The 23,366-nt window shown below is 53.2% G+C and overlaps 1 protein-coding gene across 1 annotated transcript in view; it reads left to right on the top strand.

The window, feature by feature from the left end:
• Window positions 1–6,348: 6,348 nt before the first annotated feature.
• SBNO2 (strawberry notch homolog 2 (Drosophila)) overlaps window positions 6,349–23,366 on the top strand; it is a 41,562-nt gene continuing 24,544 nt past the window's right edge. The window contains exons 1-3 of the mRNA XM_005866681.2: window positions 6,349–6,540; window positions 13,921–13,982; window positions 14,608–14,704. Of these exons, the coding sequence (XP_005866743.1) occupies window positions 6,421–6,540; window positions 13,921–13,982; window positions 14,608–14,704 (279 nt within the window). The 5' untranslated portion in view covers window positions 6,349–6,420. The remainder of the gene's footprint in view (window positions 6,541–13,920; window positions 13,983–14,607; window positions 14,705–23,366) is intronic.

Here is a 23,366-nt window from a genome sequence, read left to right as displayed (position 1 = left end):
AAGACCACAAGCAAGCACAAGACCTGAGTAGGCATTTGCCAGAAGAGGATGCCCACATGAAGATGCTAGGTCTCCTGAAGGCTGCACAACTCTGCTGTGTCCTTATAAACTCAGACGCTGCCCTGGAATCTAAGTTGCTTTATAAAGCACCCACCTCACCAAACAGCTGTGAGAACATCATCATTCCGCCTTGCCCTGCATGGGACCATCACAGTGGCCAGCTGGTCTGTCCTGGACAAGTGGATGGGTCTGTGGGCCCACAGTTGGCAGATGCATTGGCTGGAGACAGCCAGCCAAGGTTAGCCCTAATAGGTGCCCCTGGAACCTAGTCTGAGGGTCTCCTTTTCTGCATAAGTGTCTGTTTCACCAAATACCAATGGCTGGGTTCTGCTTCCCCAGGTGCAGTTTCTCCTAATGGGCCTTCTTTCCCCCCTGGCTGTTTGCCTGTCAGAGGTGTGTGTGTGTAGGGGGAGCACCAACACTTGCCGCGTGCTTTGCCAGTTGGGTCTATCCTTAGGCATGTACCTGTCCACTGTCCCGGGCTCCTATGCCAGTAGCATTGTCCCTGGGGTGGTGTGTGGAGTCACAGTGAGTGTCCCCCCCTTGCTTGTCCCACTGGTCCAGCTCTGCAGCTTTCACTCTTGGGAGTGAAGGCTGGGGTAACAGGCTGTGCGGTCGCCCCCCCCACCTGAGTCTCCTCCATTCATTGTCTGCTTACTGGTCTTCTGTTCAGCCAGGTGTTCAGGGCCAGGGTATCAGTTGAACAATTTCCCTCCTCAGCCTGGAGAGGAGCTGTGGGGTCCCTGTCCTGCTGGGTGGCCACCTGGTGCCTTGAACTGGAGCATGGGGGACAGGGGCTTCATGTCTAACAGGTTGGGAGGTTTTGCAAAAGATGGCTGCATTAGTTCAGACACCCTCTGTGGGTGAAGTGTGTGAGTTCCACCCAGGTGGGGGCCGGAGGGGAGTCCTGGGGTCCTGCAGGCTACCTTTTACCACATTGAGTGCAGAACTGGAAGTTCAACCTGTCCTCCTGCACTCTCAGATGGGGCTTCCTTGTGGCCCACCTTGTTCTCCTTGTCCCAGAGAGATGGGCTCCCCACTCCCGCCCGCCCAGCATGTGCCTAGGGCTGGGGCCCCTGCCATCTTTGGCATCCCGGAGCTGCCATGTTCCAGACACCTCTTGGGGCTTTGTAGAAATTTGAGGTCATACGCTTGGTGCCAACCTGGCCCCGGTCAGTGGAGCTCCTGGTCCCCAGGCATCACAGGGATTTGGGCCGAGGGTCAGGGTGGCTCCAGCTGGGGTTTGCCTCCTGGTGCAGCTTTACTGACCACACATTGGCTGACATCACAGAGATTTGTGCTCTCCCAGTTCTAGAGGCCAGAAGTCTAAGATGTAGGTGCCACAGAGCCATCCTCGCTCTGAAGGCCTTATGAGAGTCTTTCCTGCCTCTTCCATCTTCTGGGTGCTCCAGGTGTCACTTAGCTTGTTGCTCCATTTTGACATGGCTTTACTTCCACGTGTCTGTGTCCAAATCTCGGGGGGTGGGGGCCAGGGGCAAGATACCAGTTTGTATTAGGCTCACTCTGATCCAGCATGACCCCAGCTTAACTATTTTCATCTACAAAGACCCAATTTCCTAATAAGGATCCATTCACAGGTTCCCAGTGGATGTGAGTTTGGTGGACACTGATTGCCCCAGTACACCTCCTCTGCCCCCCACCCCCCACACTTCCTCCTGAACCACTTCTCTTCCCAAGTCCCAAATCCCCTATTATTCCCAGCTGGTGTCCATCCCTTTGTTGGCCCTTGAGCCCTGGGGTCTCACCCTGGTCTTGTGTCCTCCCTTTGCTGCCTTGTCCCCATGCATCTGACCCAAGTATTCCTCAGTGGTCAGTAGCTAAGGAATGGGCTCCCGAGGCTTTTGGAAAGGAAAGAGCCACAGCTGTCACATCCCTCAGGACCCTCCCCTCACAATCTCCTTTTGTTCTTGGGTCTAGCCAATCCATGGAGGTGGCTGTCCAGGTGCGAGTGCCCCATTGGAGGTCTTGGAAGAGCAAATGCCCCATTGGGGGTCCAGGAAGAGCTGAGCTGAGCCCAGGCAGGACCTTAGTACAGAGCTGGTGCCCCCAAGTCAGGCTGCTGGGTCTCACCCCACGCTGATCTCTGCTGGCTTGACCCCTCTGCCTGCAGCTGCCCATTTCTGCCCCTGACTCCAGCATGCCCTATCTCGGCCCAGCACCTCCATCTGGGAGCAGGGCAACCTCTTCAGGATGCCCCCACTCTTTTTCCTTTCTGGGTCTCTCATTAGGGACTGACCCCAGACTGGGCCTGAATAGTGAGGCAAGGAGAGGGCTCCCTACACCCAGCTCTGTCAAATTCATTGACGGCCCTCCCCCCAGACAGTCCTGGTCTGCCAAGTCAGGCCCAGCCAGGCTTCAGGAACCACTGGGGCCTCTGTCCTAATAGCTGAGCCTTGTGGAGCCCTGGCCAGCCCCTGCTCCGCTCTGTCTGGATCTCAGGGCCCTCACTTGGAGCCTGAGGGAGGGATGGCTGGAATGGCTACTGTCCTGTATCCAGCATGTCCCTGCCAGCCACAGATGTTGTTCCAGGGGGACAGCCTCGCCCTGGCCTGGGAGGACACAGAATAGGTAACGAGTGGCCAGCAGGGTCTAGGCACCAGTTAGAGAGTCTGGGCAGATGGAGTGTGTTTGGGGGCTGAACCAACACAACAGCTCAGTATGAGGTGAGACCCTTGGCCTGTCCTGGGGCTCAGGCTTTCCCAAACCTTCCACCGCGAATGGTCGTGTCCAGGCCACTGATTCCTTGATCTTTGTCTTCTGTGATGACTCATGAAAACCTGATCTCTAAAGGAAATCCTGTGAACATAAATCATGATGGCGACTGCAGGCCCCTACCTGCCGAGAGCACTGACGCTTCTGTAATGAGACTTGCATCTAAAAATACTCACCAGGCCCACTGCACACCGGCTCTGATCTTCGTGCCCCAAGATCCCACACTGTGCCCCCTGGGGTGGGTGCCCTTTGAGACGTGACATGTTCACACTCAGGGCCTGGGGGCAGGGTCCAGAGCTCACGACTAAGGAGTGGGGCAGTGGCAGTTAACAGAGGCCAGAAAGTGAGGGGATGGTACAGCCTGTGTTTGGGGGGACAGGGAAGCAGGAAGCCTGAGGCTGTGGAGGCACCAGGGCACTGAGAGGTGATGTTGGGCCTGGGCGCTGGAGGAAGGGGCACCATAGGGATGGCTTCTGGGGGCTTGTGGATGATAGTGGGCACAGTGTCCCTCCTTCCTTCCCAGCCTCCTCTCCCACACCTGGCACCCACTCACCCACTTCCTGTCTCTGTGGGTCTCCCTGTTCTGGACATTTCACATAAATGGAATGACACACTCTAGCCTTTTGTGTCTGGCTTCTCTCACCAACTCTCATGTTCCAGGTTTATCCGCGTTATAGTGAGTGCCAGTGCTCCACTCCTTTTCATGGCTGAGTACTATCCCTAGTGCAGTGATTTTTGCCCTTTTTCATCTCGTGGCACACATAAACTAATTGCTAAAATTCTGTGGCACACCAAAACATCTATTTCTTGCCGATCTGACAAAATTAATTATAATTTTGATTCATTCATACCGGACGGCTGCTGTTGTGTTGGCTGTTGTAATTATTTTTATTTGACATTCTAAGGGAAAAGAGGTCGGTGCCCCTGACTAAACAGTCAGGTATTGCATGTTTTAAGAACTCTTGTGGCATACCAGTTGAAAATCGGTGTCTGTCTATTTATTAGCTGTGGACACTTTGGTTGTTTCCGCTTTTTGGCTGTTGTGAATCACATCACTATGGACATCTAGGTACAGGTTTTATGTGGACAGGAGTCTTCCTTTCTCCTGGGTTGACACCTAGGAACAGAATTGCTTAATCTGTGGTGACTAGGTTTAACTGTTTGAGGAACTGCTGATGTCTAAGCAGCCATACCACCTGCTATGTGTTCCAGGGAACCCTAACTCAGTCTGCGAAAGGAGAGGATGCACATGCTCCCCAGGATCTTAGCTCCCTGGGTCTCAGCCCTTTGGGTCCTGGCTCCCAGTGGAGCCTGGAGCCCTCCGCACAGGTGACAGACCTCTTTCTCTGAAGGAGTGTGATGGCTGGACCATGGGTGAGGGGGACATAGTGCTTGAGCCTTCTAGGGCTGCCAAGCAGGTTCCATGGCGGGCTTGTGGACACGACTGATTCTGGCTCCTGGGACAGGGGCTTCTGGGGCTCTGGAGGGGCAGGAGGAGCCATGCAGGCCAGTAGGACATGGATGAGGAGTGAGCGTGGGGAGGGGGGGATATGCTGCGGGTGTGAGTCCCTTGGGCACAGTGCAACCTGAGGGCCAACCATGGTGACACCCCCACCCCACATGCTCGTTGGCTTCAGGCTTTGGACAGTGCTTTCCAAGGAAGCAGCCGAGCCCTGTGGTCACAGCCCAGAAGCACCCTGTGTAGATTGGGGGCTGCTTTGTTCGGGGATGTGGCTGCTGTAAGGGGGAGCCGTGGTGGGGAGAGTCTTGGGCCAGGGACATGTCCTGTCCTGAGTGTTTGCTGCAGAGAAGGGACAAGAGTGAGCCAGCCAGTGCCTTTGGTCAGCTTTGTGAGCTTTCTCTGTTGAGTAGAGGTGGTTTCCACCTGCCTGCTGTCCCAGGTGCTGGGAGCACACTTTTCCTTAAGGTATGTCCCCTGAAGCAAGGCAATTCCTGCGGCCACCAGATTGCAGAGGCCTCTGGCTCCGCTAAGGGCCTGATGAGCCTTGTCCACAGAGCCCTGACCAACCAACCCATTCTCCAGATAAGCAGGTGGAGGCTTTAGGAGCTGGGATGCCCTGAGGTGCCCAATTATCCAACCATTCAAATCTTCAACTTGTCTGCCTGATCCCAGAACTTTTATAAATACCAGCCAAGACCACAATCAGCGTAGGTGTGTGTTCACTGCAGGCAATCCCAGGGCTTCCCACTTGCAGCGTTCAAGCCTGTGTCCCACCAGGTCTGGTCTGCGGGAGCCTAGAGGGTGCATTCTGGAGGTGACTGGCATCTCCCAGGGTCCAGGCCTCTGGGGGGTGTGGGAAAGGTTATCCTGCCAGCAGACATGAGCCTGAGAGCCTGAGGGCGGAGGCTGGAGCAGGGCCGAAGGATGAGGGGTGCATGGCCAGCAGGATACAGAGTAACCCCCCCCACCCCCCCAGGATTGCACAAGCTGCTCTTTCGACTGTGATTACTGGAAGTCCTTAGGATTTCTTCACTCAGGGCTTGGCTGGGAGTGGCGGCTGCCTCCCCTTCCTGCCTGCCTCCCTGAGTGATTAATGTCCTGAGGTAGCCTCTTTCCTGAGGAGCATGCTGGCCTGCTTAGGGTCCCTGCTCATAGTGAGGGGTGGGGCCCAGGGTGGGGGTGCTCTGTCACAGGGAAGGTGGAAGACATGGGGAGCTAGGGTCACTCCTGTGCCTTTTCCTGGCCGGTATGCCTGCCCTAAAGAATGGGGACATTCTTAGTGGGAACACTGTGTGTCCTTATTCCGAACTAGGTCTGGGGGACTCTTCCTGGCTCAGCTCGGCCCTGACTCCCCAGAGACCCTCTGGGAAGCCTCTCATGGCTACAGAGGGGCAGGGCTGGCCCATGGGCCTGATGGGCACCCCCAACTCAGAGGTGCCAGCTGGTTGGACTCTGCCTCCCAGCCATATATGCTGGTCACAAAGCCAGGTGCTCAGGGGTCACCCCTCATATCAGGGGTCCCAGAGCTCATGGCTCTCTATGTGGGTATCAGGAGTGCTCTTTAGAGCCCAATATTTGTTATTTGGGGGGCCAGGCTGCCTGAGATGGTGCTGTGACCAGCAGGGAGGGAATGAAGCGGGGTCAGCTGGCCATGCTGAAGAGGCTGCCCTCATCCCCCCAGAGGTCCAGACCCAGTGTCCCCAGGAGGGGGCCCAGGGTAGTGGGTGGGGCCCCCTATAGGCTTTGAGCATGGAGGCCAAGTGGGGTTCTGCCCTGAATTCTAAGGGGCCCCCTTCCCAGAATAGCTGCTGGGGAGAGGCTGGGAACTGAGGGGCATCCCCGGCAGCACTGTGGTGTTTGGGGAGCCTCCGCTCACATCCTCACATTGAAGTGGGGTAGTCAGGTGGGTGAGGGTGTGGTGCATGGCCCATGAGGCTCTGCGGCTGAGGCAGAGCCAGGGGGGAGGGAGGGCTGATCCCTCTGTGTAAGCCCTGCCTAGCTGTCCCTCACCCACTGTCCCTTGTCCCTAGGGAAGGGGTCTTTGCCCACTGAGGTTAGAGACTGACCTCAGGACATGTCGTGTCTCTCCCCAGGTCATGATGCCTCCACCTTGGAGCAAGAAGCCCAGATAGACGCCCCCGTGGCCCAGGTCGAGGAGCTGCCTGATGCTGGCAGTGGGGTCCACCATGGACAGGGAGTTCCCACAGCATGAAGCCCAGCCAGCTGGCAACATGATGTGCAGCCTGTCACCTCTGCAGAGCCCACGGTGTGGGCCCAGCGTCCAGGTGAGCCCCTCCCCCCTGGATTGGCCTTGGGGTGGGACACTGCCTTCAGCGGGGAATCCTGTCTGCCACCAAGTTCCTCACTGTGAGCTACTAGGTTTCTTCTGCAAAGATCATGACTGGCCCTCGGGGAGCTACCTGGGCCTAGTGGCTACCTTTACCTGTGGGACTGGGACCCCTGCAGTGGGTCATGGTTGTTTATTTTTCTTCAATATTTGTTCTTTGTAATTCAATAGACTATATTTTTTTAAAATATATTTTTATTGATTTCAGAGAGGAAGGGAGAGAGGGGAGAGAGGGAAACATCAATGATGAGAGAGAATCATTGATTGGCTGCCTCCTGCATGTCCCCTACTGGGGATTGAGCCCACGACTTGGGCATGTGCCCTTGACCAGAATCGAACCTGAGACCCTTCAGTCCGCAGGCTGACGCTCTAGCCATTGAGCCAAACCAGCTAGGGCTAGACTTTATTTTTTTATTGTTATATTTTTAAATATATTTTTAGATCGGCTGCTTCCTGCTTGCCCCCTAGTGGGGATCGAGCCCACGACCTGGGCATGTGCCCTTGACCGGAATCGAACCCAGGACCCTTCAGTCCGTAGGCCAACGCTCTATCCACTGAGCCAAACCGGTTAGGACTAATATATTTTTATTAATTTCAGAGAGGAAGGGAGAGAGATAGAAACATCATCGATGAGAGAGAATCATGGATCGGCTGCTTCCTGCTTGCCCCCTAGTGGGGATCGAGCCCACGACCTGGGCATGTGCCCTTGACCGGAATCGAACCCAGGACCCTTCAGTCCGTAGGCCAACGCTCTATCCACTGAGCCAAACCGGTTAGGACTAATATATTTTTATTAATTTCAGAGAGGAAGGGAGAGAGATAGAAACATCATCGATGAGAGAGAATCATGGATCGGCTGCTTCCTGCTTGCCCCCTAGTGGGGATCGAGCCCACGACCTGGGCATGTGCCCTTGACCGGAATCGAACCCAGGACCCTTCAGTCCGTAGGCCAACGCTCTATCCACTGAGCCAAACTGGCTAGGCAAAAGAGGCCAATATTGACACATGTTGTTATCCACAGTGGACATCACGGTTCTCTCTTGGACACTCTATATGTTTGTTCAAATGTACAATGAACCACCATTACAGCATCATACAGAGTAGTGTCACTGCCCTAAAACCCTCTGTGCTCTGCCTGGGTTATCCCTCTCCAACCCTGGTATCCTTCTTAGAAGAATGGCAAGTCTGTGCTCTGAGCCTGAGGGTTTTTTTGTTTGTTTGTTTTTTCAGAATGTCCCAGAGTTGGGACCATATAGTATGCAGGCTTTTCAGATTGGCTTCCTTCACTCAGTAATATGCATTTCAGGATCTTCCATGCCTTTTCATGGCTCCATAGCTCATTCTTTTTAGTGCTGAGTAATGTCCCGTAGTCTGGATGGACCACAGTTTTATCCATCACCTCCTGAAGGTTGCTCCCAGGTTTTAACAACTGCCATCTATATATATAAAAGCCTAATATGCAAATTGTTTGGTCGTTTGACTGGGAATTCAACCGCTTGCTATGACATGCGCTGACCACCATGGGACGGTGCGGAACATGGCAGGCAATGCGGCGCTGGCAGCGGGCAGCAGTGGAGGCACTGCCAGTCCCAATGGGCCCTGACAAGAGTGGGACCATGGTGGGATGGTGGAGCAGGTGAGCGGGCCGTGCCAGTCCAAGGCGGGTGCAAGCGGGGGCTTGATTGCCTAGCCCAGTGGTCGGCAAACTCATTAGTCAACAGAGCCAAATATCAACAGTACTTCAAAATAGACTCGCCCAGGCCGAAAACCGACTTCTGTGCATGGGCCATGAAGTTTCAATCACACTGTATGCGCGCCCACACGTGGTATTTTGTGGAAGAGCCACACTCAAGGGGCCAAAGAGCCGTATGTGGCTTGCGAGCCGCAGTTTGCCGACGATGGGCCTAGCTGATTGCCCCACAGATGGCGACCAGCAGCAGCGGGCGGAGCCATTGCCCAGCTCCCAGGCTCTGAAGGAGCCAGGTGGGGGGCCCAGCCCCGATCGACTGCCCTGCAGGTGGGATGATGGAGCAGGTGAGGGGGCAGCGCCAGGCCACAACGAGGTGCTAGGCGGGGCTGCGAGGCTGGGGGTGCGAGCTGGGGCTCGATCTCTGCAGGCCACCCCGAGAGACCCCACCTGTGCATGAATTCGTGCACCGGACCTCTAGTAAGTAACATAAGTAACAAAACCACTACAGGTGCCAGCCTAAGTAACAAAACCATCACAGGTGTTGGGCCCTCATGTCACAGAGGCACAAGTGGCCTCAGGAGAAGGGTCCAGAATTCTCCAGCACGTCAGGCCTGGCATCTCCTTTCCTGGGTGGAAGCAGAGCTCCTCTTCCACTGTAGAAAGAAAAACTGCATTTTTCGTCCTAGCTGGTTTGGCTCAGTGGATAGACTATCAGCCTGCAGACTGAAGGGTCCCAGGTTTGATTCTGGTCAAGGGCACATGCCTGGGTTGCGGGCTTGATCCCCAATGGGGGTTGTGCAGGAGGCAGCTGATCAATGGTTTTCTTTCATCATTGATGTTCCTATCTCTCTCTCCCTCTCCCTTCCTCTCTGAAATCAATAAAAATTGTATTTAAAATACAACAACAACAAAACTGCATTTCTCAGTGGGGAGACTGGTGAAGAGAACAGGTGTGGTGCTGAGTGGCAGAGAACAGCCTGAGAAGCAGCAGGGATGGGCAGAAGGCTAGGTGGGAAGAGGGAGCAAGATTCAACCTCAGGGTTAAGAGGAGCTGGGAAATGTGCCACAGATCAGGTGGAGGTCAGGTTCCAGTGCTAGAAACCACTGAGAGGCATCAGGCCTATAACGGAGCATCAGAAAGGGCTGGGAGGACTCGGACCCTGAATTCCCTCCAAACTCAGCTGTGCCCACATGATGTCTTAATATGACAGGGCATGGAATCCAAACTTACTCAGAGTTGGCCTTGAACACTGGGCAGGCAGTGAGTTGATATACCACCTGCAGCTCAAAGCCTAGCTGAGGTCCAGCAGGGCCTCTCCAGGGTCCAGGTCGCGCCATGAGCTGGTGTAATCTCCTCTCTCCTTCTTATTGAAGCTGTGTCCACATGTCCCCTGATCCTCCTGAGCCTCTGCTCATGTTGTCATAGCTGATACCTTCCTGTTCCTCCTCTGATCCCCTTCACTGTCCCTTCATGCCACCCCATGAGTGGCATCGTGTCTGTTTCTGGGAATCCATTGTGCCTGTTTCATAGGCTCAGAGCACAGACTTGCCATTCTTCTAACACACAGGATTCTTCCTTCTCAGCATCTCATAATTTGCTTAATTATTTCCGTAGTGTTGGGCCTTTGAAGTGGTTCCAATTTTCTGTTAGTATATATAGCGCCCTGTGTTTTCCTTCCCCTCCTTGATTTGTCCCACAGCTGTTTCTGGAATACACTTCCTGGGTCAGAATGTGCACTGACTGGGTAGCCGAGGACAGAAATGTGGGTTCTTGCCACATCCCCTTTATGGTGACTCAGGAAGCCAGCAGAAGGCCAGGATGTGAGCTTTGCCTGAACAGCCTGTGAGGACCTGAGGGGTTCAGAAACTGGCATATAGGGCAGCCATAGGGACCGTGGTGCAAGGAAGGCTTTGGATCTGGGCTCCCCTCTGGGCAGTCAGATCTGTCTGACCAAGGCTGGGCCACCCCTCCCCAGGCTGTGCACCCAGCCTGTTCCTCTTGGGCCACCAATTGTGGGGGTTGCTCCTCAGGCCACATCAGGTCTGGCCAGGGAGCTACTGGCCTGTACAGTCTTCAGGTTTGCGAGAGTCACTGTGGGCGACATGCTTCTTTCTTCTGCCTCCTAGCTGGGTGGAACCAGGCTCAGGAAGGGGAAGCAGAGTGGACCAGGTGAGAGGTGGAGCTGGCCCCAGGATATTCAGTGTCACTAAAGTAGCCAGGTTTAGCAAATAAAAACACAGCTGTCCAGTGAAATTTATGTTTCACATAAACACACATAATTTTTATTGTGTGTGTCTCATGTAATACTTCACACTAAAAATCACTTACTTGTTGCTTATCAGAAATTCCAATTTCACTAGACGTTCTGTGTTTTATCTGCCTCCCTGGCAGGAGTTTTATCTTCCTAGTCAGATTACAGGTGGCCTGGGCAGCCAGGGCTAATGACCCAAGGCCTGCCCCTCCCCAGGAAGAGGGCTAGCCTCTGTCCACAGATGGAGAATCCCAGGCAGGCTCTGAATAGCTGGCTAGAGTCAGGTGCTTGTCTCTGGACCAGTCATATCCCAGGGGCCTGCCCTCAGAAGGCAGAGCCACCATTTCTGGCTACACTGGAAAATCCCAAGGAAGACTCTGATTGGCTGATTTATGGTACCACCTCTGGGGGGCAGGTGTTTGAAACTGGGTTGTTCCCCCCTTTTTTTCCATTTATTTATTTATTTATTTAAAATCCTCACCTGAGGATATGTTTTGTGTATATGTTTTTTTTCTAAATCTCACCTGAGGATATTTTTTCCATTGATTTCTAGAGAGAGTGAAGGAAGGGAGGGAGGGAGGAGAGAGAGAGAAAGAGACAGAAAAATTGTGAGAGAGACACATCGATTGGTTGCCTCCTGCATGGGCCCCTACCAGGGCTGGGGAACCTGCAGTCGAGGCACGTGCCCCTGACCAGGAATTGAACCAGAGACCCTTTGGTCCGAGGGCCAGCGCTCTAACCACTGAGCAAACCAACCAGGGCAGTTTTGTATGTTCTTTAATTGATTTTTTTTAGAGAGAGAGGAAGAGAGAAAAAAACATCCTGGTCCGAGGGCCAGCGCTCTAACCACTGAGCAAACCAGCCAGGGCAGTTTTGTATGTTCTTTAATTGATTTTTTTAGAGAGAGAGGAAGAGAGAAAAAAAATCCATGTGAGACAGAAACATCGATTGGTTGCCTCCCATATGCGTCCTGACTGGGTGGATTGAACCCGCAACCAAGGTATGTGCCCTGATCGGGAATCGAACCCCCAACCTTTTGGTGTATGGGACGACATTCCAATCAATTGAGCCACCCACCCGACCTGGGCCAAACTGGGTTGTTCTTAATTGGCAGCCTTACTAGAGCGGAGTACTGGGGAGGAGGTTGGGGTTACTGGGTAGACAAAACCAGGAGTGACCCCCACCATCCTGCCTCCCCTGCTGAGGCCTTGAGTACCTCGAGAACCTAGGGGTCCCCTGGCCTAGGAACTCCACCAGGCTCCCCAGACCTGATCTAGGTGTAGGCGGAGCAGGTTGGGGAATGAACAACCCCCTTGGTCCTCTCCACCCCAGACACCCACAGCCCCCAGGCCAGCTGTGCCCCTTGTGAGCCCATAGTATGGGCACCCACTCCCTGAACTGGCCTGGCTGAGGCGCTATCCACACGCCCTGTTTATGCTAGTTCATCTAAGGAGGCCGAGCTTGGTCTAGAGTAGAATGTTCCAGAAGTGCTGGTGACCTTGGGAAGTTCATGTCCCTCTGGAGCTGTATTTCTCTTTTCAAATAGGGCCACAGGGGTTAAGTGACCTTGGACCAGGGCCTTAGGGAGAAGTAAAGTTCCTGGGGGACCCCATCTTCTCCAGGCCACAGAATGGCTTCCTTCTGGAGGCTTCCACAGCGGATTCATTGTAAGAGTGTTTGTGCTGCTGGTATTCATGCTGGGGAGAGGCCTTGTGCTTCTTCTTCCCCAAATTATTTATTTATTTATTTATTTTTATTGATTTCAGATAGAGGAAGGGAGAGGGAGAGAGAGATAGAAACATCAATGATGAGAGAAAATCATGGATTGGCTGCCTCTTGCACGCTCCCTACTGGGGATAGAGCCCGAAACCTGAGCATGTGCCCTGACTGGGAATTGAACCGGTGACCTCCTGGTTCCTAGGTTGATGCTCAACCACTGAGCCACACCGGCTGGGCCAAATTTTTTATTTTTATTACATTTTTAAATTTTGAAGCCTGTGCAAAAACAGAACGGGCAGGCCACCCTGGGCCTCTGCCAGTCAATAATGTCTCGACGTGTCTCTCTCCTCTTCTTCCTTGCATTGATTCTCTGGGACTGGACATCTGGACACTGGAAGGCCCCTTAGGGGTCAGGGGTGGGGCATAGTGATGGGAATTCATGGCTGGCTCCCCCCTTGGCATGGAGGGGGCACAGGAGAATAGCGCTGTGGTGGTTTCAGACATCTGGGCTGGTTCTGGGCCAGATTTGGGTCAGGGTCTCAGAGAGGGAGGGCACGGTGGCCTAGGGAGTTGGATCCAGCCACTTTACCAAGGACCAGGACCTGTGTGGGCCAAGTGGTGGGAGGCTGCCATCTGCTGGGCTCCTGCCTTGGACTTGCCATCCATCTGGGCCAGCTGGGACCACTGGAGACCCTGACTGCAGCCAGTAGGCCTCTCCCCAGGGGACAGCCTTCCTGATGGGGTCCTATGTGGGCTTCATTGCTGGTGAGGCTGTGGCTTGTTTTAGGGGAGGGGACTCCTACCCAATTGACCTGTGTGTCAACGTAGGACATGCCACTTCCTTGTACAGAGGGGCTGGCGTGTTCACGGTCCCACACTTTCAAGCTAGTCCTGTCAAATCCTAGTGCAAGGCCTCTTGTATGCCCACTGACCTCAGGCTCACTCTTCCTGCCACCCATTGGTGTTTCCCAAAGCAGGTTCCTTGGAACCCCTACCCATACACTCTTGGACCAGACAGAGTTGGCTGATGCTGGTAGCTCTCTTGGCCCATGGGAGCTCTGATAAGTGTGACCCCCACAACTTGACTAGGAGGGGTTTGACCATGAGGGTTTTGCTATGGCAGGGGCCAGTTCATGGTGCTGGAGGAAGCCCCTTGCCCTGGCCTTGGCCCCCACCCCTCTGAGAAGTCCTATCTCCCTGGGTAGGCCACACATCTTCCCCATGGGGCCTGGCCCTGCAGGGACTTGGGCTGTCTTGCTTTGCGTCTGGTCTTATCCTTTATTTTGTAGAATGGGGGTGGGGAGCCTCCAAGCAGGGTCTTGGTTCACCAACACACAGGCTGTTAAATACAGTTTCCCAGGCCTCTGGGATTCTGGGACCACACCCACCCATCCCCACCTGGTCCTGTACGTGTATTGATCAATACCTTCATCTTTGCTGCAACCGTCTCAGTGGGTTCTCCCATGCATGTGGAGAAACTGAGACACACAGCGGTTAAGTGAGTCCCAGGTGACCCAGCTAGGGGCCAAGGGTGGGCTTGTACCCTGACCTTGGAGGCCCTGACTCTGGACCACTGGAACCCTACCCAGTGAGTGAGGCAGGTTCCCTCTTCTCCCATCCTCTCGGGTCCCCTTATGATGCACTTGCTCTTTTGCAGAACACCATGCTACACTACCCGTGGTGGAACACCCAATATCCAGTCTTCTCCAGTGAAAGCCAGTAAGTGCCACAGCCTGGGTCTCAGCCAGCCCCACCACATTCCATAGCCACATCTCGCTCAGGGCTTCACTCTGCCTTCCTGTTCTGTAGTCATGAATTAAACAAAATTCAAACTCGCACCTGGAGGGCTTCAACCTCCTGCCAAGTGGGCCATGGGCCTGGTCTTGGCTGCTTAGAAGCAGTTGAGATCAACCAGCTATGATTTGTCTTAGTGAGAACCCACCAGGGAAAAGGGCAGAGTTAGTGGGGATGAGCCAGGGGGGCTCCACTGTGGGAGGTGACAATAGGTGGGGGAGGGTGAGAAACTTTGGGGTCAAAAAGAACCAGGCATGCATTTTCTTCCAGAGGGCATCAGGAGCTGGGTTTTGTAGGGCAAATAGGAGTTTTCAGGGGAACATGCCTGGAACCAGGTCAAGGAATGGCGTATGCCAAAGCCTTGAAGCACATGTAGCTTGACCTTCTTTTTCTGGGGCATGGGTGCTTGGGCCCCTCTCTGAACCGAGTTTTCGAGAGATCAGAGTTCTTCCTGTTGGTGGGTGGCCCCACTCCTGTTCTGCACTCAAAGTGGGGAGCACAGTGGCCCTACTACACCCGACAGCTCACCTTCTTTCCTGTCTCTCTCCAGCCCTTATATGAACATTGTGGGCCAATCCTGCACAGACACCAGCTACAGCCCCACGGCCGCCACTCCCAGCTTCCTGCCAAAGAGTGACTTTCCTCAGGTAGGAGACTCAAGTTCGAGCAGCCCCTCAAGTCCCCAGTGGCCCAGTGCCTACCCACGGGATCCCTGCTGCATCTCAGGTTGGCGCCAACAATCTCTGCTGAGCTGCGTGCCATGTGGAAATATGGCTTATTTGGGGGGAATAGCAATGCTCCTTGGCCCTGCCAGCCTGAACTACAGCCCCACTGTTCTGATCTGTCAGAGGTAATTTCACCAAGTGGAGAGCTGGGTCAGAGGTCATGTAACGAAGGATGGGGACTGTCCCCATCGCTCCTTTGCTCACATCCCGTGTATGGGTGGTGGGGCAGCCTTTTAGAGCTGCTCCTGATTTGCTTTCCCCAAACCTGGGTGCCTTCTTCCTTCTCCTAGCGTAGGCCCTGTGTTCACCTTAGTGTCTAGGGGAGGATCCTCCGTCCCTGTGCCCCCAGGCAAAAGCGGTGCCCATCAGGTGCAAACGCCACAGTGAGTGTCTGTGTCCTCAAACCTAGCGGCCATTTGAAAACATGACACACACCAGTCAAAGGAAGATAACGTTTTATTTATTCTCTTGGGGGACATGGGGCAGCTTAGCTCCCAAGGAATCAGGCAGACCCTGCCTTCCTGGCCTCACCATCAGAATTCTTGCGTAGCGCCCCATCTCTTCATGGCAGCTCTGGAAAACGGAGCTCATGGAGATGATTCTCAGGAAGAAGCCCACCTTCAGTCGAATGTTGGCACCTTTGCTCGAACGTGATTACGTGGGACCGCCGGAGCCATGGCACTGCATTTCCCTGGGAAACTTTTTTTTTTTTTTATAATATATTTTATTGATTTTTCACAGAGAGGAAGGGAGAGGGATAGAGAGTTAGAAGCATCGATGAGAGAGGAACATCGATCAGCTGCCTCCTGCACACCTCCTACTGGGGATGTGCCCGCAACCAAGGTACATGCCCTTGGCCGGAATCGAACCTGGGATCTTTCAGTCCACAGGCCGACGTTCTATCCACTGAGCCAAACCAGTTAGGTCTCCCTGGGAAACTTCAAATACTCCCTGAGCCTGTTCTTTGTGGCAGGGGAGGTGGAGGCCTTGGCATATGGTTTGGGAACCACCCAGGTGTGAGGGGGCTGAGACCAATCGGGGAGTGACGGGGCAGCAGCCGCTCAGCTCCCAGCCTCAGTCTTCCCCTGTGAAGTGGGGGATGTGAGGCCTGCAAGAGGACAGGCTGTGGAGGGATGCAGCATAAACCAGTCAGTTCAAACCCACTGGACTTGCTTGGATCCAGACAGGCCATTCATCTGCCTCACACCCACTGGAGCCAGCCATTCTCCACACTCAGGGCTTCAGCAGGACCAGGCAGAGAGCTGGACCGGGGGGTCTGTACTATGATAACCAGTGCCCTCCCCCCCCCAAATCCACATCCACCTGGATCCTCAAAATGGGTCCTTCTTCGGAACTAGGTTCTTGGCAGGAATAATTAGCTGAAAGTGGAGTTGAGAGGATGCTGGTTATCTCAGCCGGCCCTAAACGCAGCGAGTCCTTAGAGAGACAGAAGAGGAGACACAGAGGACAAAAGCATGTGACCATAGAGGCAGAGACTGGACCATGTGGCCACAGCCAAGGACACTGGGAGTAGGAGAGGCAGGATGGACCCTCCTGGGATGTTCACCCTCCACAGCTGTAGGAGCAAGTGTCTGTTCTTTAAGCTGCCCCTTGGTGACCCTTGTGGCCACCCAGGAAAAGACGAGGCTGGGACTCATGGAGATGGGAGCACGTGGCTTACCTGCCACTCGGGGGCCTGCAGAAGAAATTTGGGCCCCCAAGTATCCCAGGATAAAGGCAGTGATGATAGAGATGAGAGGCCCTATGGACATGGCCCGCCAATCTTTCCAAGTGGGTTCGAAGTTTCTTCCTTCAGCTCTGGAGCATGAGGACACCCTGGGCCTCTGGTTTAGCAGGTGCCATTGCACAACCTTGGAGGTGCCATGGTCCGGAGGGGAAGGTCCAGTGGGGGTCAACCTCTCAGGGTGCTCTGGCTGTCAGCTTAAGACCCTCCCCCATTTTCTGCGTCTTTGGGTATTGGCCTGTCCTGCAGGGCTGGTGACCTTCTCAGAGCTCTGATTAAGTTCCTCTCCACTCGTCTCGGACATGACTCCATGTCCAGACTTGTTATTTCCTGACGCTGTTTCCCCAGTTGGGGTATCACCTGACATGTGAATGAGGAAACTGAGGCATGGGGTGTGCAGAGTCCACAGCCCTTGGAAGCCTCCCAACCCTTGTGGCCACCCACCTGGCCTTACTTCCCCATCTCTCTCTCTCTAATGCATTCAGCTCCCACCACCTCCCCTGCTCTGCCAAGAAATGGTGCGGTTTCTCAGCCTAGAACCCCTTGGGACACCACAGCCGCCTTTCCTAGCACTCAGAGTTCATGTATCCATCCCACAGATGTTTATTGAGCGCCTGCTGAACACAGCGCCCTGCCCCTACTCTAGTCTCCTTGTTAGGGCACTTGGACCCAGTTCTAAACATCGATCAGCTGCCTCCTGCACACTCCCTACTGGAGATGTGCCCGCAACCAAGGTACATGCCCTTGACTGGAATCGAACCTGGGACCTTTCAGTCCACAGGCTGACACTCTATCCACTGAGCCAAACCGGTTACGGCTCAGTTCTCCCTTTTAAAGCTGCAGAACTGCCCTGGCCCAATGGCTCAGTTGGTTGGAGCATCGTCCAGTGCACCAAAAGATTGCGTGTTCGATTCCTGGTCAGGGTACATACCCAGGTTGCAGATTCTATCCCCGATTGGAGTGCGTACAGGAGGCAACCGATCATGGGAGGTAGCGGATCAATGTGTGTCTCTCACATCAATGTTTCTGTCTGTCTCTCTTTCTCCCCTCCTGTCTCTAAAATCAATTAAAAACAAACACACACCAAAACAAACAAACAAAAAAACCACCATATCACCTAGCCAGCGTGGTGGCTTAGCGGTTGAGTATTGACCTATGTACCAGGAGGGTTTCGGGCTCGATCCCCAGTGAGGGGCATGCAGGAGGCAGTCAACCATGATTCACTCTCATCATTGATGTTTCTAGCTCTCTCTCTCTCTCTCCCTTCCTCTCTGAAATAAATAAAAAAATATTTTAAGCCCTAGCTGGTTTGGATCAGTGGATAGAGTGTTGCCCTGTGGACTAAAGGGTCCCAGGTTGGATTCCGGTCAAGGGCACATGCTGGAGTTGCAGGCTCAATCCCCGGCAGGGGGCGTGCAGGAGGCAGCCCATTGATGTTTCTCTCTCATCATTTATGTTTCTGTCTCTCTCTCTCTCCCTTCCTTTCTGAAATCAATTTATATATGTGTATATATATATATACACACACATATATATATATATACACACACACATATATATATATACATACACACATACACACACACACACACACACACACACACACACCAGATCCTTGGGTGAGGATTTAAATAAATAAGTAAGTAAGTAAGTAAAGCAGACCCTTCCTCCAGCAAAATCTCACCCCAATGCTGAGTGTGGGGTCAGACAAACATGAAATCAGAGTTTGCTCAGGGTAAGGGGTCCTGAGGCCCTGTTGGTCAACCTCAGGTACCTCCCACAGGAGCCCCATGATCCCTAGGCCTGTGATCCAAGCCAAGAAGAAGTCCAGACGGAGCTTAGTATTCGAGACCCTTTGTAGCCTGCCCCTTCCCACTGGGCCCACCACAAGCACCCTCTGCTCCTGATTCAGACTGTGACATCAGCATGGTGGCTGGCTTGAAGACAGCTCCAAAGATGTCCCCATCCTGGTCCTGGGACTATGGACATGCCTCCTCATATGGCAGAGGGACTTTGCAGATGAGATTAAGTCAAGGATCCTGAAATAGGATTGAGCCTGGGTTACCCAAGGAGCCCAGGACCCTCCCTTCTGAGGCACCTGGGCCTCTATCTGGGCCCCTGGAGGAAGCTTAGTGCTAGAAAGCTTCTCTGTGTCTGCCCCATGGCCAAGCCAAGTGCTCCTCAGACCCTTCTGACCCTCTAACACACAGCTCTCTTTTTTATTTTATTTACTTATTTTTTAAATATATTTTATTGATTTTTTACAGAGAGGAAGGGAGAGGGATAGAGAGTTAGAAACATTGATGAGAGAGAAACATCGATCAGCTGCCTCCTGCACACTCCCTACTGGGGATGTGCCTGCAACCAAGGTACATGCCCTTGACCGGAATTGAACCTGGGACCCTTGAGTCCGCAGGCTGACGCTCTATCCACTGAGCCAAACTGGTTAGGGCAAGCTCTCTCTTTTTTAAAGATTTTGAAATTGAATTGATTTTTAGAGAGAGAAAAAGAGAAACATCGATATGAAAGCAAAACATCGATCCGCTACCTCCTGTATGCCCCATACTAAGGATTGAGCCCACAACCGGCCATGTGCCCTGACGGGGAATTGAACTGGTAGCCTTGTGGAGCTTGGGATGACCCCCAACCAACTGAGCAACAATGGCAGGACAGAGACACCTGGCCTCTAAAACCCTGCGTATACAGTTTGTTTTAGAGTCCCTGACACGGGAGCTGGGGGGAGCCCAAAAGAAAGAAAGAATGCATTTCACTGAGCGGGTGTTAGAACGCAAGCCCAAAGATGTCCCCATCCTGGTCCCTGCACCTGTGGATATTACTTTGCAGATGGGATTAAGTCTAGGACCCTGAGATGGAGACAACCCTGGATTCCTCGTGGGGCCCAGTGTCCTTATACTAGTTGGGTCCCCATAAGAGGAAGGCAGGAGGGTCAGAGGCAGAGATGGAAGAGGCTGTGCTGCTGGCTGTGAAGATGGAGGAAGGGGCCAGGGGTGCGGTGCCTCTAGAAGCTAGAAAAGGTCAGAAAGTATTCTCTCCGGAGCCTCCAGAAGGACCCGCCCTGCCACATCTGTGTTTAGATCCGTGAGACCCATGTCGAACTCTTAACCTCTAGAACCATAAGGTAATAAACTTGTGTTGTTTTAAGCTAGGAAGTTTGTGGTAATTTATTACAGCAGTGAAAGGAAACCGATACACCATGCAAAGCCCTCCTGAGGCCCATGGCACACTCTAGAAATGTTCCCCACTGTTGTGTAAGTCAGAAGGAATTGGAATGGAAAATCTAGAGAGGGATTGGGGGTGAAGAGTAAATATAAACCCATAGGCCTTAATATACTTCCTAGTAACTAAACTTGATTCCCAAGTTTCCTGGCAGCCAAAGCAAAAAAAGCAAGATGAACTCTGTGATTCCTGTTACCTACAAGGAGAAAGCTTCTTCCACTTTCCCTTTAGGGCACAGAGCAATTCCCCAGGGTCAGCATTCTGCCCACACCTCCACAGGGAATGCATCCAGACCTGTGGTTCTCCAGCCTGTGGTTGGTCTCGGCCTGGCTTTGCTGTCTGAGGTCTTTGCTCTTCTCTTATCCCCTGGCATGGAATCCCAGGGGTATTGGGTCCCTCTCTTGATTCCGAACGGGAGCCAATCCAGGCCCAGGAACATTGGAGGCAGGGCGGCCATGCCTCTGTGGGCCGCCACTTCACAGATACCAGGGGTCCTCCAGCCTGGGGGATTCTGCAGTTCATATGCCTCCTGGAGGTAGCTGTGCTGGGTGTGGTCCCCCATCACCCTTCCCTTCCCTGCCCAGGGCCTGAGACCCAGGTCTCTGAAAATTTAAGCTCTGACGCCTTTTTTTTTTTTTTTTTTTAATGTTTGAATGTTTTCACAACAAAACAAATTTTAAAATATTTTATATTTACAGAAAAGTTGCAAAAACAGTACTGAGAATTCCTGGCCACCCTCATTCACCTAGCTTCTGTGCATGTCATCATCCTGTATAAACTTGGCCTATGTGTCACAGGTCAGAAATGAGCTTGATTCAGTGCTCGTGACAGACCCAAGTGCCAGGTGGACACAGGCCTCTGAAGAGTTTGCCTGGGGGCCTCTTGCTGAGTCTGGGGCTCTGTGCTTATGGCAGGAGTCGCGCAGACGAGACCCTGTGTCTCCTCATTGCTTTGTCTCTGAGACCCTGGTATTGATGTATCTCATTGCCATTGGGATTGACCTTGACCCCTGTTGGGGCGGGCTCCACTGGGTCCCTCCACTGCCCACTGTCAGGCTGCTACTTGTCCCTCATCCTATGAGAGAGACACAAGGCTGTGCAGGTATCCTGGCCCCATGTGGTGGCGGTGGGAATGACCTTGTCATCTGTCGGGATTGTCGGCTACAGCAGTTGTAACCGAGGTGTCCATCTAAGAGAGATTGTTGTCTTTCCTGCTCTAATGATAGCTAGCATTCTGTAGGGACAGCTGCCCCCTCCCCTTAGCTATTCATTCATTCATTTATATCAATATGGGCTATAATCAGGAGCATCTGCTCGGGATTTCCTGTGTCCCCATTGGAGCATTTCCTCCCTTGTAGCCACTCAGGCTGGCCCAGGCTCATGCTGTGTCTTCCCTGCCTTGGCCCTTGCATCACCCACCTCCTGGAGGAAGGGCCTCCTGGCCTTCCAACTCCTGTTGGCATGAAGCCACTCAGGCTCCAAGTCCCTGGTTGGTGACCTGAATAGCTCAAGGGGCCCCACATGAGGTCTCACACCGGGGTATGCTGAGCACTGGGGGATGTGAACATGCAGCTTTTCTTTCATCATTTGATTTCAGAGAGGAAGGGAGAGGGAAAGAAAGATAGAAACATCCATGGTGAAAGAGAATCATTGGTTAGCTGCCTCCTGCATGCCCCCCACTGGGGATCCAGCCTGTAAGCTGGGCATGTGCCCTGATCAGAATCGAACCTTGACCTCCTGGTTCATAGGTTCGAAGCTTAATCACTGAGCCACGCCAGCCGGGCTATTTTTAAATTGAGATACAATTTGCATATCATACGATTCAGTGGCTTTTAGCACACTCATTATGTTGTGCACCCATTACCTCTGACTTCTATCAGAACATTCCATCACCACAAAAAGAAACCCCGTCCCCATCAGCAGTTATCCCCTCATTCCCATCCCCCAGCCCCTGACAACCACAAATCCACTTCCTGGATTTGCCTGTTCTGGACATTTCACATAAATGGAATCACACTGTGTGGCCTTTGGTGTCTGAATCACACTGCGTGGCCTTTTGTGTCTGGCTTCTCTCTGAGCGTCATGTTTTCAGTGTGCATCCACATTGTAGGGAGTATCAGCACTTCACTCCTTTTCATGGCTGGGTAATATTTTACTGTGTGAATGGACCATGTCGTGTTTATTCATCCATTGGAGCTGTGTCTACCTTTTGGCTGTTGTGAATCCTGCTGCTGTGAACGTCGTGTACAGGCCTTTGTGTGGACATGTGTTCCAGATGTAGCTGAATCTGACTGGGGACATGTCAGAAATGGATTGGGGGCGAGAGGCTTCGCATTCCATCCCCCTGCCGTCCCACATGCTCATTTTCTGGAGTAGATGCTGCCCTGACACCTCCTCCCAAGACCACCTGGACCTTGGCCAGGCTCTAGAGACGTCTCTTTCCCACATGCTAAACACACACACACACAGGAAGCATTGCATCTCGGGGCTTCTGGGAAGCCAAGATGAGGTCATGGCTCAGAAAAATACTTCGAAAACTCTCGGCAGCTCCCTATTTGGGGAGGGGCGAGTGGCCTCAACTGACTGGCAAATGGATTTCATGGGGTCAGAGGTCTTGGCTTACAGCGTGTTCTTAGCAGTTACCAGCATTGGCAAAAAGAGAGTGTAAGGTTTTTTTCCACAAGAGCCTGTTGGTTTACACTCGGCCATGGCCAGGAACCCCTCCAAGGTCTGTGCTGAGGGCCAGGACCCTGTGGGAGCAGGAGCGTGCGTGGTATCTCTAGAGGGTCTCAGTGTGGAAGTCGGGGGTACCCAGACACCAGGGAACGAAGAGGTGAGGGAGGTTTGGGAGTCCAGGGGCTGTCCCACAGATTCTTAGAGGGTCCAGCCCCTCCTGATTGCACTGCTGGAAAGCGGTCAAGGGTGGCGTGCTGGTGAGGCCACTGGGCCCACTCCAGGCAGCCGTCCCTCTGATGGGCTGACAGAGCAGAGCTTTCTAGAGGGTTGTAGGGGTGAGTGTTCTGGGCTATCCCACCAAAGTACCACAAACTGGCAGCTTAAAACCATAGAGATTTATACCCTCCCATTTCTGCAGCCAGATGTCTGAGAAGGAGGTGTCGCAGGGCTACCTTCCCCGCTGAGGCTTCAGAGAAGGGTGCTTCCTGCCCCTCCCAGCTTCTGGGGGCTCCAGGCATCCTGGGCTGTGGTTGCATCACGGTAGTGTCTGCCTCTGTCTTCATGTTGCCTCTCCCTGTGTGTCTGTGTCCAAATTTCCCTATTCTTATAAGTCATTGCGTTAGGGCCACCCTAATCCAGTGTGACCCCATCTTAGCTAATTATATCTGCAAAGACCCTATTTCCAAATAAGGACCAGTTCACAGGTTAGGACTCAAACCTGTCATTTTGGGGGACACCATTGAGCCCTCAACAGGAATATTCTAGCAGTGATCTGTGCTGCTCACTCGCCAGCCTCAACTGAACTTACTGTAACTCGGGGACAGACAGGCCATCTGTGGCCCAGCATGTGGTCGCCCGAGCACTTGAGTGTATGTAAAGAAACTGGTGGGATAGGTGGAGAAGGTAAGGAGTGAGACCTCAAAAACAG

Source organism: Myotis brandtii, unplaced genomic scaffold (assembly GCF_000412655.1).
Source record: "Myotis brandtii unplaced genomic scaffold, ASM41265v1 scaffold236, whole genome shotgun sequence".
NCBI lineage: Eukaryota > Metazoa > Chordata > Mammalia > Chiroptera > Vespertilionidae > Myotis > Myotis brandtii.
This window is presented reverse-complemented; position numbering and strand designations above follow the sequence as displayed.